The 13,307-nt window shown below is 51.5% G+C and overlaps 1 protein-coding gene across 7 annotated transcripts in view; it reads right to left on the bottom strand.

Moving 5' to 3' along the window:
* Window positions 1-33: 33 nt before the first annotated feature.
* dctn1b (dynactin 1b) overlaps window positions 34-13,307 on the bottom strand; it is a 29,036-nt gene continuing 15,762 nt past the window's right edge. For 5 of the 7 annotated variants that reach the window (XM_062469062.1, XM_062469059.1, XM_062469058.1 and 2 more), the window contains 24 exons: window positions 12,955-13,128; window positions 11,965-12,162; window positions 11,360-11,564; window positions 11,112-11,190; window positions 10,676-10,835; window positions 10,217-10,321; window positions 9,647-9,838; window positions 9,355-9,471; window positions 8,999-9,151; window positions 8,616-8,776; window positions 8,268-8,436; window positions 6,856-6,924; window positions 6,212-6,424; window positions 5,728-5,889; window positions 5,386-5,517; window positions 5,052-5,180; window positions 4,773-4,915; window positions 4,320-4,486; window positions 4,031-4,042; window positions 3,428-3,552; window positions 2,205-2,391; window positions 2,038-2,111; window positions 1,659-1,748; window positions 34-1,269 (listed from right to left, as the gene is read on the bottom strand). In XM_062469062.1, the coding sequence (XP_062325046.1) occupies window positions 1,132-1,269; window positions 1,659-1,748; window positions 2,038-2,111; window positions 2,205-2,391; window positions 3,428-3,552; window positions 4,031-4,042; window positions 4,320-4,486; window positions 4,773-4,915; window positions 5,052-5,180; window positions 5,386-5,517; window positions 5,728-5,889; window positions 6,212-6,424; window positions 6,856-6,924; window positions 8,268-8,436; window positions 8,616-8,776; window positions 8,999-9,151; window positions 9,355-9,471; window positions 9,647-9,838; window positions 10,217-10,321; window positions 10,676-10,835; window positions 11,112-11,190; window positions 11,360-11,564; window positions 11,965-12,162; window positions 12,955-13,128 (3,354 nt within the window). In that variant the 3' untranslated portion in view covers window positions 34-1,131. The remainder of the gene's footprint in view (window positions 1,270-1,658; window positions 1,749-2,037; window positions 2,112-2,204; window positions 2,392-3,427; window positions 3,553-4,030; window positions 4,043-4,319; window positions 4,487-4,772; window positions 4,916-5,051; window positions 5,181-5,385; window positions 5,518-5,727; window positions 5,890-6,211; window positions 6,425-6,855; window positions 6,925-8,267; window positions 8,437-8,615; window positions 8,777-8,998; window positions 9,152-9,354; window positions 9,472-9,646; window positions 9,839-10,216; window positions 10,322-10,675; window positions 10,836-11,111; window positions 11,191-11,359; window positions 11,565-11,964; window positions 12,163-12,954; window positions 13,129-13,307) is intronic. The other 2 variants (XM_062469060.1, XM_062469064.1) reach the window with 1 other exon arrangement.

The following is a 13,307-nucleotide window of genomic DNA, read 5'->3' as shown; positions in this document are numbered from 1 at the left end:
TCGACTCAGAAATGACAAAAGAAACGGCATCTGATTTGTCATTGTCCATGTCTTTATTGTTGGGTGGTTACAGCGCTGGGGGAGGCTACAGGTCACAGAGAGGGCACAGAGAGAGCCAGGGGCTGGGCTGGGACACATTTTCTTTCAAGATGCTAATAATGCGATAAGTTCTCTACGTCAAAACCCCAAACCTCCTCAATACAGAATACTGTTGGTGTGTACATGTTTGTTTTTCACTAGATACTTGACTATAAATACATAATATAACAATCTAATATGATGTAGCTTTAAGTGTATTAAAATAAAAAGCTTTTTTTAAATCCAAAGATGAAAAATGTGGCGGGTTAAAAAACATAGAATCTTTGGCAGAGATGTTGTTTTTGCAATGAATGAGGTTTGAGCTAGAAAGTAAAGGATAAGGCATATATGACCAGTCTGAACCGCGAGTATCTCTGCAGGGTCAGGCCAGGACACGGTAATTCTACACAATGATATGTTTCTCAAACACCTTAAAAATGCGATACAATTCAATATATTAGCTCTGAAGTTTCATATTAGGTTACATTACTCACATGGTAAATCACAAATACCAAGCATGTAAAAGTGTCCTGCAACAATGTACTCGCGTTCGTGTGCAATAAATACTAAAATTACCCGGAAAAAAAATTGGTACTTCTATAATTTAAGACAAAAAATGCTCCTTAATAAAAGTAACTTTTAAAGTAATAGGATTTAAAGTCAATACTTATGTGCAAGAAAATCAACTAATGCTTCATAAAATCCCTTATTCCGTTTTTTTTTCCTTCTCTGAAATCCTTTTGAGGAAGTAGTGTTCTGTACAGTAGCCATGATGTAACTTGGACAAAGACCTCAAATCAACCTGACCTCCCAGCTGATCATCCCTTTAGTTGTGATGTATAACGAGGGTACAACAGCGGATCACGTCAGACTCAGCAACATCAGAGTGGCGTCATCATATGTGCTGAGTCGTTAACGCAACCTTGATAGAATAACAAGCAGATGCACTGTTGGCCTATAGGGCTTCATCCTACTAACCACACACAGCGAACAGCAGGAGGGTGGAGGCTAGTCTCAAGCAGGGCTGTGGGGGGCGGGGCTGCAGGCGAGGGCTTAGGTCAGCAGGAGGCGGTGCACTCTCTGGAGCTCAGCCTGTGATAGGACGAGACGGTGAGCCTGCTCCTGACCCCGGGAGCACGGCAGCATGACCCTGCCCACCAACACTGTGTCCCCCCTCCTCTCCTCCTTGGCCTGAAACACACCGGACAGCAAGAGGAAGGTAGTGACAACATGCACACCTGCTAACTAGCTAGTTACTGACCAGAGACAGGTACTAACTTCTTACAGGTACTGACCAGAGACAGTTACTAACTTCTCACACAGTTACTGACCAGAGACAGTTACTAACTTCTCACACAGTTACTGACCAGAGACAGTTACTAACTTCTCACACAGTTACTGACCAGAGACAGGTACTAACTTCTTACAGGTACTGACCAGAGACAGTTACTAACTTCTCACACAGTTACTGACCAGAGACAGTTACTAACTTCTTACACAGTTACTGGGTAGTGTTCCCTCCAACTGAACCAAGCTATTGGTTGAACTGCTCTGGAGTGCTCCCCAGGTGGAGTGTTTACCTTAACAAAAGCCGTGGAGGGGAACGTGGCGAAGTCTGAGGAGGCACGAGCGCCAGAACGCTGAGTCACCACGTGCTCCGCTACCTCATCCTGAGGAACCAGGAAGAACGAGGGCGGATCAGGAGGGGCAGATTCCAGATGGGAAACGTACACATTTGCACGTGTAATGTAATGCATTCATTTAGCAAAAGCTTTTATCCAAAGAGATGTACATGTGGGGGGGATTTCAACCGGTAACCTCTTGATCTACAGTCAACTGCTCTAATACAGCGCCACCCCCATCCCTGCCCATTACACATTGTGCCACATTCTGTGGCACAATGTGGCGGGTTAGATCCACTGAGCTACACTTAATAAATCACTGAGAGTCATACTGTACCTTCAGTCTGTCAAGGGTGTCACTTAGAGACTGGAGTCTGGCCGTCTGTTCCAGGAGCTGGGCGCTAGGAGTGACTGCAAACAAACACACAACCGCCTCAACTGTTACTGATATGAAGGCCAGAGATGGTGTCGATGATGTCGGCCATGCCGGCTCGTGAGCTTCACCTGGAGACTTCCCGGTGACGTCCACCACTTTGATGTTGGCGCTCATCTGCAACAGCGTGTCCAGCAGTTGGTCAGTCTTGCGGTAGAGGGCGCTGGAGAGCACCTCCGGACGGGCGCCGTCTCTGGACGGCAGCTTGGCCACGTTGAGGGGCGGCAGGGAGGCCAGCTGGACACGCATCTTCTCAGCCTGGGAGAGAGAGGGAGGAGAGTACAGAGGAGAGAGGGTGGAGGGAGGGAGGAGAGTACAGAGGAGAGAGGGTGGAGGGAGGAGAGTGTTATGGCAGTTTTTGACATAGTTACAATATCTATGTTTCTTTAAGCGGTAAAAAGTAAGTTCCTTTGTTATAGACAGGCTCTGTGGTGTGGTTTACTCTGTAGAATGGACACTTAAATTGTCTTAAGGTATTTATGGTGTTGTTTTATGATACCTAACTAAGAGCCAGAGGGTCTTAGTTAGGTCTGGGGGTTGGGGGAGATTGTTATCTCAGTTGAGCGAGCTGACCTAACCTTTTGGCCAAGGAGATTGTGTCCGGTGTCCTGTTTGTGTATCATTAACGATTTCCTTCTTTAGAGAGGGAGCTGGGGCATCAAAGAACTGTGGGACACTTGGTATGGAGTCAAACTGTCACTGAGCAGTGCTGACCAATCACAGAGTTTGCTAACATTGACGGATTGACCATCAGAAGAACCATGTGATCTAAAGTTTATATAAGGCAGGGTTTTAGGGTTGTTCTTCATCACTCTTGCGAACGACCTGTGGCTAGCACCTCCTTCGTAATGACTGATCAGCAAAGCTTTGTTTAATATTACGTAATTGTATAATCTAAATAAATTGTATTAAAACCACATCTCTTGACCACTCAGATCTACACAGTGCCACTTGAATTTCCTCTATTACAAGAGTACAGAGGAAAGAGGGTGGGAGGAGTATGTATTAATATTGCTTTCATCCAAAGCACTGTACAGTACAGGGGGAACCTGTACTGCAACCTCTTGATCTGCAATAAAAAATGCTCTAACCACCTCCATTCACTGAGATATCATGTTAGGATCAAACTTCACGGGGTCGAACATATCTGACAAAACGCTTTATAAAATCCCTTGAAACCTTTTTTGCTTTTTGAGGTAGTTTCGATTCTGTACTGCAGCCATTTCTGTATAGTATCCATCTGCCTCGGTAATGATACGGCGCTGAAGCATCCTCCTCCACCAGCGTGTCGTACCTTCAGCTTGTTGTTCTCGTTCTTCAGGTGCTTGATGCTGAGTCGCTGAGCATCGATCTGCTGAGTCAGCAGGGGGGAATCTACCACCTGCAGCCCCGCCCCCATAGCTGCCATCACACCCCCTCCTGGAGGGAGAACACACACGCGTCACCTATGTCCTGTACATACAGCCGTACTGTAATGTTTACCGACTGTAATACTCATCCAATCATCCATTACGGGAGTGATAATAATGTGAACTACAGTATGTACTATACAGCCATGCAGTATCAACATGTTACCTACTAGACACAGCCATATGTATACATTCAGACAAACGAAACACGTATGCACTATTTGCTATATTAGTCTAGTTATGAATGTTAAACCCATCTAACGTGACTGGAGCCGACTAGCCTGGTTCAGGATGTAACTAGCCAGGTTCAGGATGTAACTAGCCAGGTTCAAGATGTAACTAGCCAGGTTCAGGATGTAACTAGCCAGGTTTGGGATGCTAACAGCTTGGTTAAGGAAGCGTCAAGTCTGCTATCTGTTATTGTCCATAGTGAAGACGAGGAAGTACAGATAGTGTGCAGGATGGGTGAGTGAGAGGGGGAGGAGTACCTTTCTGTTCCTCTGTGGAGTTGGGGGGGACAGGAAGCAGATGAGGAGGGGGGGGGGAGGGGGGAAGAAGAGATGCAGATGAAGGAGAGGAGAGAGATCGGCAGGGTTAGGGTCAAGAGACGGCCAGGGTGAGCCAAGGTATTAAACAGCTGATTAGATCGCAGCATTTCTTATCTGACGACAACCATCATTGATTGGTCTGAGCCTATACGAGTACATGCACAGCTCGGAGCATCTTTTGTCTGAGGTGGGCTGTTCTCCCAGGTGAGAGAGTAGTCTTCGGTCTCACCTCCTGCCATCCCCGTGACGACAGACGCGATGCCCGACGGAGGCGTCCCTCTCAGGCCGTCCATGGTCATCTTTGATTGGCTGCTGAGACGCAGTTTCAGCTCCGCCTTCTCCGCCTCAAGCTGGTCGATGTCGGCCTGCAGGGCGTCCATGGTTTCCTCAAACTCCCTGCAGAAGGAGTGGGGGAGACCGGTCAGGTCAACAGCTGTATGGTCTCAAACTCCCTGTGGGGGGGGGGCTGTAGGCTTAATTAAATGGTGTGACGCTAAAGTCATCTTTTTAAAAGCTTCACAGACCTCAACCCTCAGAAAAGGAAAACTATCAACCTAGCCAGTCCCAGGGTGAGAAAGGGAGGGCCTATCAGACGGGTGAACATGCCCCTGGCAGCAGTCGGTGTGAGGGGGGACCCTGCCAGTGCTTCCCCAGGCAGGGGGGACCGAGGGGCCACACGTACTTCTCCTTCTTCCTCAGCAGCGTCTGGGTCTCGTCCAGCCTGGTCTGGATCTTCTCCACGCGCTCGTCCGCATCTCTGGACGAGCTGTCCAGCTTCTTCTCCAGCAGGCTGAGACGCACGCTGGCCTCGCTCAGCTCCTCCCCCTGAGGGACACACACACAGACACCACGCAGACACACATACACCCGTGTCAGTGAATCTCCATGTGACCTGCCACCGTGTGGTCTGTGTGTAACACTGGGTCGCTGCTTTCCTCCCATCCAGGAAGTGTCTCCGCACCTTGATCTTCAGGGACTTCTTCAGCTCCTTGACGACGGTCTCTCTGTCCTCCAGCTTCATGCCCAGACCCTCAGCGTCGGTGATCTCCGCACGCAGCGCCGCCGCCCGCACCTCCACCGGTGGAGGATTCTGGGAGGGACACACCACGTCAGCGGTCAGCTGAGGCCGGGCCACAGCCTGGGTCATGTGACTCATGACTACTGTCACAGCCTGGGTCATGATTCCGTCATAAGGGAGTCCAGTGCTATAAGTGTCACCCACCCCCCAGTAGCGATGCCTCCTCTGACACAACTTGCCCAGAGGATGTGATGGTAATAATGATGAGGCTTTGTACCCTGCTCTGGGGCTTCTCAGCATCGTATTCTCCTTCCTGCATGGCGGTGGCCATCTTGTTCATGGTTGCTATGACGATGCTGCACGACTGGCGCAGGGATTCGTACGGATTGGCACCCGGGGTTCCATAAATCTGACCACACAGAGAAGCAAACATCACCTGACACAGTTCCCTCCAGGAACACACACAGGGAACACCAGGGCAAGCCAGACTGGTAGTGCAGTCAAGACTGTGGGAGTGAGTGTGTATGTGTGTGAGAGTACGTGAGTATCTATGTGTATGCAGTGTGAGTGAGAGTGTGAGTGAGAGTGTGTGTGAGAGTGTGTGTGTGTGTCTGTGTACCTGCTCTCCAGCCTTGAAGGCCACGTCCTCCAGTCTGAGGGCAGACAGCCCCTCCTGCTCCCCCAGAGGAGCGATCATCTGGGCCCCTGCAGCCGCCACCTCCTGCAGCACGGCCACCACCCACGTCAGGTGCTTCCTGCAGTCCAGCAGGGTCTCCGACACCTGGGGGACAGGGTCGCACACAGGGTCAGGGGTCACACACAGGGTTAGGGGTCACGGACAGGGAAACAGACAGGGTCAGGGTCAGACTACATATGATGGTCCTCATACCAGGACACTAGACAGACACAGGCGAGTCTGTTTACAGTCGTTCCCCACACCAGGAGACAAGCCTCCCTCACAACAGCCCGCTCCAGAAGCCATGGTCCTCCTTCAGTGAACCCCAGAGCACCATTCACACCCTGGTGGAAATGTCTAAAGTCACAGACAGGGTCAGGGGTCACGGTCAGGGGTCAAGGTCATGATCAGGGGTCAGGGTCAGTACCTGGGTTCCGAAGGTGAGGGCAGACGGGATCCCTGGCACTTCGGTGCCAGGCATGCGACGCCGGATCTTCTTGCAGAACTGGCGGATATCCGAGCAGGACGTCTCCTGGTCCTTCAGCAGCACGGCCAGGTCCGTCTCCTCCTGGCCCGTGTGCAGGAACGCTCGCAGCCTCCCCACCTCCACCGCCATGCAGTCCAGGGCACTCTGGGTGAACTGCACAGGGATCACGTCAGGAATCAGGAATCAAACGATTCAAATGTCATCTCAGATTAATCTATTTCGTTTACATGGAGCCCTTTTGACAAGCAATGTCCCAGAGCACCTGGAACCAACCTCAACCCTCAGAACAGACAAGGAAAAACTCCCACGACACAGTTCCCAAGTAAAGGAGGGGTAGAGATCAGCTGGGCCCAGATGGGTGAGGTTGTTTAATGTATAATGCCAGACCTGTGTTGTGTTGTGTTGCTGTTGTTTGTTAATATTGTGTGTTGTTGGTTGTGGTGTTGTTATGTTATGTGTTGTGCGGTGTGGTGTGGTTATCGTGTGGTGTTATTCCGCGGTCTTGTGCGTGGAGTAATGTTGCTGTTATCTGTTTGTTGTGTAGTGTTGTATGGTGGTGTTGTTGTGTCGTGTGGCCTCTGTACCCTGATGTGGTCAGCCAGCTGCATGGTGCAGTCCTCCATCTGCTCGGTCAGGTGGATGCTGTACAGGTGCTGGAACAGCAACACAGCAGCTCAGCTTTACAACATGTTACACAACAAGATATGATAGAACAAATGGTGGGATACTACAACATAAGACCACAATCTCAAGATAATAGCAGTGTACTGTAAACATGCATTGGTGAGGACCAGCCAGAGGCAGGGTAGTTACTGTAAGCCAAAGGGCCTTGTGATTGGTTGTGATATGGCGGAAATAATAGCAATCGTGTTTAGGGATTTTGAATGGAAGTGACGACCAAACCATAACAGTAATGGTACATGATGGCCTTGGCTAGGATCAGTACTGGTAACTGGAAGTAATTGATGGTAAGGGTCAGTAGTGATACCTGGTAGTACTTGATGGTGAGGGTCAGTACTGGTACCTGGTAGTACCTGATGGTGTGGGTCAGTACTGATACCTGGTAGTACTTGATGGTGTGGGTCAGTACTGATACCTGGTAGTACTTGATGGTGAGGGTCAGTACTGGTACCTGGTAGTACTTGATGGTGAGGGTCAGTACTGGTACCTGGTAGTACTTGATGGTGTGGGTCAGTACTGGTACCTGGTAGTACTTGATGGTGAGGGTCAGTACTGGTACCTGGTAGTACTTGATGGTGAGGGTCAGTACTGGTACCTGGTAGTACTTGATGGTGAGGGTCAGTACTGGTACCTGGTAGTACTTGATGGTGTGGGTCAGTACTTGTACCTGGTAGTACTTGATGGTGAGGGTCAGTACTGGTACCTGGTAGTACTTGATGGTGTGGGTCAGTACTGGTACCTGGTAGTACTTGATGGTGAGGGTCAGTACTGGTACCTGGTAGTACTTGATGGTGTGGGTCAGTACTGGTACCTGGTAGTACTTGATGGTGAGGGTCAGTACTGGTACCTGGTAGTACTTGATGGTGTGGGTCAGTACTGGTACCTGGTAGTACTTGATGGTGTGGGTCAGTACTGGTACCTGGTAGTACCTGATGGTGAGGGTCAGTACTGGTACCTGGTAGTACTTGATGGTGTGGGTCAGTACTGATACCTGGTAGTACTTGATGGTGAGGGTCAGTACTGGTACCTGGTAGTACCTGATGGTGTGGGTCAGTACTGATACCTGGTAGTACTTGATGGTGAGGGTCAGTACTGGTACCTGGTAGTACTTGATGGTGAGGGTCAGTACTGGTACCTGGTAGTACCTGATGGTGAGGGTCAGTACTGGTACCTGGTAGTACCTGATGGTGAGGGTCAGTACTGGTACCTGGTAGTACTTGATGGTGAGGGTCAGTACTGGTACCTGGTAGTACTTGATGGTGTGGGTCAGTACTGGTACCTGGTAGTACCTGATGGTGAGGGTCAGTACTGGTACCTGGTAGTACTTGATGGCCTTGGTCAGGGGCTCCACGTTGACGGTTTCATCCAGCTGGTCTCTGTGCAGCAGATCGATGAGAAGGTCCAGCGAGCGCTCGTGAATGCTCATCTCAGGGTAGAGAGAGCCCACCTTCTTATAGACCTCCACACTGCACTGACCCAGAGCCCTGGCACACACACAGGAACACATGATCAGACACCCACACGTGATTAGACATGGGCACACACACACACACACGCATGATCAGACAGAAATGCACACGCACGAGCTGACGCCTCCCTTTGAAGTGATCAAACGTGGGCTGCAGGCCTGTGTGGAGGAGGTTGGAGGATGCGGGACTCTTACTGTTCGTATCTGTGCAGCGTGGCCTGCAGCAGACTGAGAGAGTAGACCAGGCCGGCAGCGAAGCTCATCTGCTCCCCCTGCCCTCCTCTCAGCCCGGTACGCACGGTACAGCTCTCATTCAGGTCAAACTTCTCCTGAGCCTGCTTACTGATGAGCTCCGCCTGGAAAAACACAGACACACATGTTTAGAGCTCTCACACACACACACACACACACGCACGCACACACGCAAACCTTCAGTACTGACACACACACACACACACACCCAGTTCACAACTCAGATGCTCACAGTGAATGTATGTTCAACTCTAGACAAAGAGTGCTTTGTAGCCAATTGGGTCATTTTACACACCCTCACGCACGCGCAGCCAGGGAGTGTGTACCTTGCAGATGAGCCGGGGGATGAGCAGCAGCACCAGGATGCAGTCGTGGTCTCCTCCGTGCCGCAGGAAGGAGTCGGGCATGAAGGAGGTGAGCAGGGACACCTGCCTGTTAGCCTGGCTCACCTCCATCTTCCTTAGCTCCATCTCTATGGCCTGCACACACACACACACACACAGAGAACAACCCCATACACACACCGGATAATCACACACATATCAGACAACCACACACACACACACACACAGGGATACACACAGAAACACACATAGTCATATGCCTGGAGAACTCTGAGACATATCAGGTATGTTTCTCATCTTCCTTAAAGGGGGATGTACAGGTGTCAGGGTGGGGTCACCTTGGCGTAGGCTTTGGTCTCGGCAAACTTGATCTTGAAGTCGAACATCTCGGCTGGAGGCTGCTGCTGCTGCTCTGCCGAGGCCTCCTGCTGACTCGTCAGTTCCCGGTTCACTTCCTGTTGGGACAGCGGCGTCAGCACAGAGACCTGGCACGACAGCAGGAGCTCCAGGGTAGTGATGCTCCTCCAGCGGGTGAGCCGCTGAGCTCATCGTGAACGACGTCACGCCTACAGGTGAGCCCGCCGCTCTCGACACCTAACGGGTGAGCACCCGAAGCCCGCGACGTCGTACCTGCAGGTGAGTGGTGAGCTCGCGGTACTTCTTGATGGTCTGCTGGTAGTCGGCCACGGTCTCCTGGGCGGCCTCCACGCGCTTCTCCGCCTCCCTGATGCGCGCCGCGCCCAGGTCCAGCTGCTCCCTCAGCTCCAGCTCCGTCTCCCGGGCGTTCTCCTGCAGCTCGTCGTTCATCTCGTTGATGGCTTCCTGAGGAGCGCAGTGTCACACGGTCAGACGCCAGGGGGCAGCAGAGGCCGGCCGGGCTCAGCAGGAGCTTTTGACACCCCCCCCCCCCCCCCCCCCCATGTAAAGTCCTTGTAACTAAGTAAGCTTTACATTCAGCACACAGCGCATGGTTCCACAGCCTGAGACCCACCCCCCCCCCACAGATGTAAACACCTGAAAGCCCTCAGAGAAAAACTCAGAGAGAACGACGACACTGCAATATTGTCCTGTCATACTATGTGTCGCCACCAGGGGACGTGCAATTGAATTTCGTTGTTATATTATGTGCAATGACAGTAAAGGCATTCATCTTCATTGACACAGAAGAGGAGGCGCTCAGAGGGATCTCCTCCTCCTTACCAGGTCGGTGACGGTCTCTCTCAGCTCCCTGACCTTCTCCTCCAGGTCCAGGTTCCTCTCTGTCAGGGTCTCCACCATCTCCTCCGCCCCCAGAGCAGCATCCACCTATGTACCCACACACACATCATGAAGAACACACACCATCACAACATGAAGGGCTACGGTAGTAATGGAGTCAGTAAGGTAGATCTTGTGTATCACAGTTAAAGAGTGAATATTTACATTTATTCATTTAGCAGACGCTTTTATCCAAAGCGACTTCCAAAAGAGAGCTTTACAAAGTGCATAGGTCACTGATAATAACAACAAGATAGCCCCAAAAACATTGCAGGTAGCCAAAACATGAAGCACATATTGTGAACAACCAAAATAAGTGCCAAAGGGAAGAACCATAACAGCATGTAGTTAAACAATATATGCTAGATCTAGTGCCTCCGCAGTGGTCTCCGGTAGACAGACCTGCTCTTTCAGCTCGTCTACGGTCTTCTCGGCCAGCGCCAGCTCCTCCTGCAGCTTCTCCCTCTGGCTCCTCAAGACCTCCAGCTCCAAGCTCTTCTTCTCCATCTGCTTCTGCAGCTTCACGTGCTCCTGCTTCTCCGACGACGACAGGTCACGCATCCTGTCACCACAGTGTGCCACATCGCACACACGCACACACGTGCACACACATACACACACACACAAGTTGAAAAGGAGGAAACATTGTGGCCAATGAGGACTAATCTTATGAGGCAACTTAAATTTTTATATAGTTTGGCACATTCAAACCAGTTGAGCCAATAAATTCACAAAATAGCCCGAAGACTTGCTGAGCAAGGCCCTGGAATGAGTCCCAGATGGCGGCCATCTTGCTCAGGACTAAATCACCCTCAGTAGACTGAAAGAACTGCCATACCTGACCAGAGCCTCCTTCAGTCGGCCGTTCTGCTCCTCCAGCTGCTTGACATGGTAACTGGAGGCAGCTCCGTCTGAGCCTGAGGAGAAACATCAGGACGAGTCAGGAAGAGTCAGGATGAGTCCGAGTAATCAGAGGAGCCAGAAAAGTCTGGATAAGTTAGAGGAGTCAGTACGAGTCAGACTGGTCAGAGCTAGGCCTCAGTCCTGTGTCTGTACTAGCGGAGTGCAGTCTGGGAAGACCTCTACCTTTCTCCTCGATCTCGTGCTTCAGGATCTCCAGGTCCATGGTGAGCTCCTCCACCTGCTCCTTCATGGAGTCTGCCTCCTGCTGCAGAGACTCCGCCCGCTCCTCCGCCATCTCCTTGTCCAGCGTGGCCATCTCGATGGCGTCCGCCGTGTCCGCCATCTCCTCCATGTAGTGCTCCTTGGCCTCCAGAGCCTCCTTGGCCTCCTGCAGGAGAGGGTTGAGGAGAGACAGGTGTGAGGTGTGTAGGTGCTGCAGGGGTAACTGAGGTGTGTAGGTGTTGCAGGGGTAACTGAGGTGTGTAGGTGTTGCCGGGGTAACTGAGGTGAGTAGGTGTTGCAGGGGTAACTGAGGTGTGTAGGTGTTGCAGGGGTAACTGAGGTGTTTAGGTGTTGCCGGGGTAACTGAGGTGTGGAGGTGTTGCAGGAGTAACTGAGGTGTTTAGGTGCTGGAGGGGTAACTGAGGTGTTTAGGTGCTGCAGGGGTAACTGAGGTGTTTAGGTGCTGGAGGGGTAACTGAGGTGTTTAGTTGCTGCAGGGGTAACTGAGGAGGTGGTACTGCAGGGGTAACTGAGGAGGTGGAGGTGCTGGAGGAAGAGCTCTCTACCTTCTTGGCCTCCTTGAGCTGTTTCTGCAGCTCGGCCTGCTGCTCCTGCATCTTGCTCCTCCACTCCTGCAGCTGCTCCAGCTGGATGCGGCTCTTCTCCAGCTCCTTCAGCTTGGTCTTGTCCTCCGAGCGCTTCATCCTCAGGGTCTCCAGCTTCTCCTCCAGGTCCTTCACCTGGCCACGCAGGGATTCCTCCTCCTGGGGGGGGGGGGGAGGGGGGGAGGGGGGAGGGGGGCATCAGCTTCTTGAATACACACGCGAGGGAAAGCTCACGTACACGTGCATACACACATGCGTACGTGTGTTCGCAAACAGAACACGCGCTAGCGTGCATTCGTTCTGGTTCGGTCAACACTCCGGCTTCAGAGGCTATTTCCAGGTTATGTTATCAACACAACACGCATACACACAGACGACTGCCGTACACACACATACGCACACACGCACAAACAGAGATATACAGACACACGCACACACGCACACCAACCAATCAAACACTCCAAGCAGCACTCCAGCCCGAGTTTAAGTGATGAAAGTGTTAAGAAGCAACACTTGAGCAAACGTCACACCACTGCACCTGTGTTGCCATAGAGAGGTTGCCCTGGGAACAAACGGGTGAGACAGTGATCATGACAGAATCTTCTGGAATCCCAATTAGCATGAGCAAATGCAGAGGTGACAAAAGTCTCCTGCTTGTTAACACATTGCAAACCTACACCCTTCTTCCCCTGTCATCACACAGACCTGCCCCAGGAGATTGCTTAAATTGTACACAAAACTATGCATTACCACATTAAGTCTAGGTGGTGGTTTGTAGCTATAGAGTAGTAATGTGTACGTCCTGCTATATAAGTACATACTGAGTGCTAGTGTGTGTGTGTATACTGTACCAGTGTGTGTGTGTGTGTGTGTGTGTGTGTGTGTGTGTGTGTATATGTGTGTGCTGTACTAGTGTGTGTGTGTGTATGCTGACTAGAGCATCCGGCTGACCTTGCTGGGCAGTGGAGGTGGGGGGGCCCCGGGGGAGAGCAGCCCTCCCGGAGTGGGGATGACCGGGGCAGCCAGGGGGGTCTGGGCCGGGGTGCTGGGCTCACTGCTGCTCATCTCCCCGGCCGAAGCCGAGCCTGAGGCTCCCGGCTTGGAGGTCCCCGTGGGCCGGGTGGGCTGGAGGGAGAGAGAGGTGGTTAGAGGAGGTACAGACAGGGGATACTAGAGACAGGAGAGACAGGAGATACAGACAGGAGAGACCAGAAACTATGATATACAGTAACTGTGATATATCAGGCTGTATTAGACGTTGAGAGGAAGAATGTTGGAGGATGCACACCAAACAAACGTGACAT

The sequence above is a fragment of the Osmerus eperlanus genome, chromosome 9 (genome assembly GCF_963692335.1).
Source record: "Osmerus eperlanus chromosome 9, fOsmEpe2.1, whole genome shotgun sequence".
In the NCBI taxonomy this organism is placed as follows: domain Eukaryota; kingdom Metazoa; phylum Chordata; class Actinopteri; order Osmeriformes; family Osmeridae; genus Osmerus; species Osmerus eperlanus.
The sequence above is the reverse complement of the archived record's forward strand: the minus strand, read 5'-3'. Positions and strand labels throughout refer to the sequence as shown.